Source organism: Silene latifolia, chromosome 10 (genome assembly GCF_048544455.1).
Source record: "Silene latifolia isolate original U9 population chromosome 10, ASM4854445v1, whole genome shotgun sequence".
NCBI lineage: Eukaryota > Viridiplantae > Streptophyta > Magnoliopsida > Caryophyllales > Caryophyllaceae > Silene > Silene latifolia.
Genome location: NC_133535.1, coordinates 52,597,670 through 52,600,277, shown reverse-complemented (window position 1 = coordinate 52,600,277; position 2,608 = coordinate 52,597,670). Strand labels below are relative to the sequence as shown.

General features: G+C 33.1%; 1 protein-coding gene across 1 annotated transcript; it reads left to right on the top strand.

Moving 5' to 3' along the window:
• The first annotated feature begins 284 nt into the window (after window positions 1-284).
• Window positions 285-813, top strand: LOC141607586 (protein FAR-RED IMPAIRED RESPONSE 1-like). Its single transcript, XM_074426937.1, has 2 exons — window positions 285-437; window positions 610-813. Exons 1-2 carry the CDS (start codon window positions 285-287, stop codon window positions 811-813), a joined length of 357 nt encoding a protein of 118 aa, XP_074283038.1.
• Window positions 814-2,608: the final 1,795 nt, after the last annotated feature.

Sequence of the window (2,608 nt, the reverse complement as noted above, 5' to 3'; positions counted from 1 at the left end):
GTTAAATGATAATACTTGGTTGACATACATGTATGGCAAAAGGCACAAATGGATACCTGCTTACTTTAGGGATTTGCCTTTAGGCTGCCTTTTGAAAACAACACAAAGATCAGAGAGTCAAAATAGTTATTTCAAAAGATTTGAGAGCATAGATGGCACACTTGTAGAATTTTGGTTGCATTTTCAGAGTGCAATGGAATAACAACGCTATAATCAGAGATTTCTTGATGCCGCAAGTGACAGCACGTTGCCACAGGTTTCCTCTAAGACAATGATTGAGAAACATGCCTCTAAAATCCACACATACTGTTTTCTGTGAGTTCCAAGAGCAAGTGCAAATGGCTCCCTGTTCGTGTGCCATTAAGGGATTTTCTGAGCAAGGAAACATGAACATTATAAGTGTTGAAGATGCCTACAGGAAGCATAAAATATTTCAGGTTATTCCATTTTATAAACATAATTGTCTTTTTACTTTAAAATATAATAAATGTGATAAAAGAATACAATAACTGTGTTTTAACATTAAAAAAACTGATGGACTTCTACTTTGGTGTTCATTGCTATTCTGCTTTAAATAATTAACATACAATAACTAACATTGTAATGCAGGTTACTCACAATAAAGAATCAAAAGAAACAACATGTACGTGCAAGATGTTTGAGAGGAAAGGAATAATATGTAAACACGTTATATGGATTATATCAGGAAAAAGATTGCATAGCATACCGGAGCAGTACATTGAAAGCAGATGGACGAAAAAATCATATAGAAAGCCTTTGTATGGACTGGATGAAAAGTTATTGCAAGACTAAGATCCCACTGATTTGAGAAAGTTGGAATTATCAAGGGTATGGTCTGAGTTTTATGCAACAATAAGTGTTCTTAACTCGATGCCTCAAACTCAGATCAAGGAACTAAGTTTGATGCTTTTACAATTCCGAGAGAAAATAAATCCAACAAAAGAGAGCTTGACAAAGGAACAAGAACTGGAAATGCTCGTAGGTTGTTCTGCAAAATCAAATATTACTGTTCTTTCGCCAAGTATTGCAAAAAACAAAGGAAGTGGCAAGAGAATGAAATCAAACAAGGATAAGGCAATTGAGAAGGCAAGCAAACCGAAGAGGCTATGTAATAACTGCAAACAAATGGGAAACCATGACAAGAGAAACTGTCCAAATCCATTTGTTGAGCATGCTTTGGAGAAAGAAGATGAAGAGGAAGATGAAATAGAGGATGAAGATGAAGAAGAAAAATGAAAAATGGAATATGAATATGATACTTTACAATAACCGCATAATTACAATAATTGTGTTAGAGTTTTACAATAATCAAGGTTATACTTTACAATAATTGATGTTGAATATATTTTCAATTGTTTTGATTTTGTTCATTTAATACCTTGCGCTATTACAATAATCACGTGAAAGCTTTACAATAATCAAGGTTATGCTTTACAATAACCGCATAATTATAATAATTGTGTTAGAGTTTTACAATAATCAAGGTTATACTTTACAATAATTGATGTTGAATCTATTTGCAATTGTTCTGATTTTGTTCATTTAATAGCTTGCGTTGTTACAATAATCACGTGAAAGCTTTACAATAGTCGAGGTTATGCTTTACAAAAACCACAATTTTACAAAAACTATAATTTACAATAATGAAATGTTATGCTTTACATCAATGAAGGTTATGCTTTACAAAAACTATAATTTACAATAATTGACGTACAAAATTTCCATAAATATATTGACGTACCAAAATTCAATTCATCATAAATATATTTTCCTTGTACAAATGTTGTTAGATTTCCTTGATCTTATGGTTTACTCTTATTGATTTATAGTATTATAATATATTAATTTAATGAGTTGTAGCTTGATGCGGTACAACCTTATTACGTCTCAGAATTTGTTACAATAATCAATGTTATGCTTTAAAATAATTGCGCAAGAGCTTTACAATAATCATTTACGTGAGAGCTTTAAAAAAATTGCATTTGATAATTTGAATAAATGTCTGAAACTATTACAATAACAACTGATAGGCATTACAAAAACAGCTATCTGAAAAATTGTTCAATCAATCAATAACAACCATCTAAACATTAGATTATCCGACAAATCCATCTACAATTGTTGCTCTTTTATGCTTTTCGCCGAGAAGAACCTTTAACGGTTGCTGTTTTAAACCTTTTCGTCCCCTCTCTTCTGTCTTTTAAAAGATCTTTCTCTACTTCTAATATACTGTAACACCCCCCTCATACCAAGGTGCCTTACCAGGACCACCCCACCATGAAAGTGTGTTACCATCTCGGTTGCCCGAGGTTAGTACATATCAAAAGCGTCTGAACTGAGCACATTTATTAAAGTACCATAAAGTGTTAAAGTTTACATCAAACCAAAATCCAAAACTGATTCAATAAAATAACTCCAATGTCTGACAACTAATGAAATCAAAACTAAGACTCGGACGGTGATGCTACGAGTGGTGATGACAACACTCCCACGACTGCCCCAAGCTCACCACTAGCAATACCTGTCAAACCTGCTCACCATCTCCGAATGGATCACAGCAGATTCCACAAACAACAACGGGGTCAGT

Bases quoted from the DNA above. Each gene is read 5' to 3' on its own strand.
- LOC141607586 (XM_074426937.1), top strand. From the start codon at position 285: ATGCCTCTAAAATCCACACATACTGTTTTCTGTGAGTTCCAAGAGCAA. The intron at 438-609 runs GTTATTCCATTT...ATTGTAATGCAG, and splicing joins GGAAGCATAAAATATTTCAG to GTTACTCACAATAAAGAATC.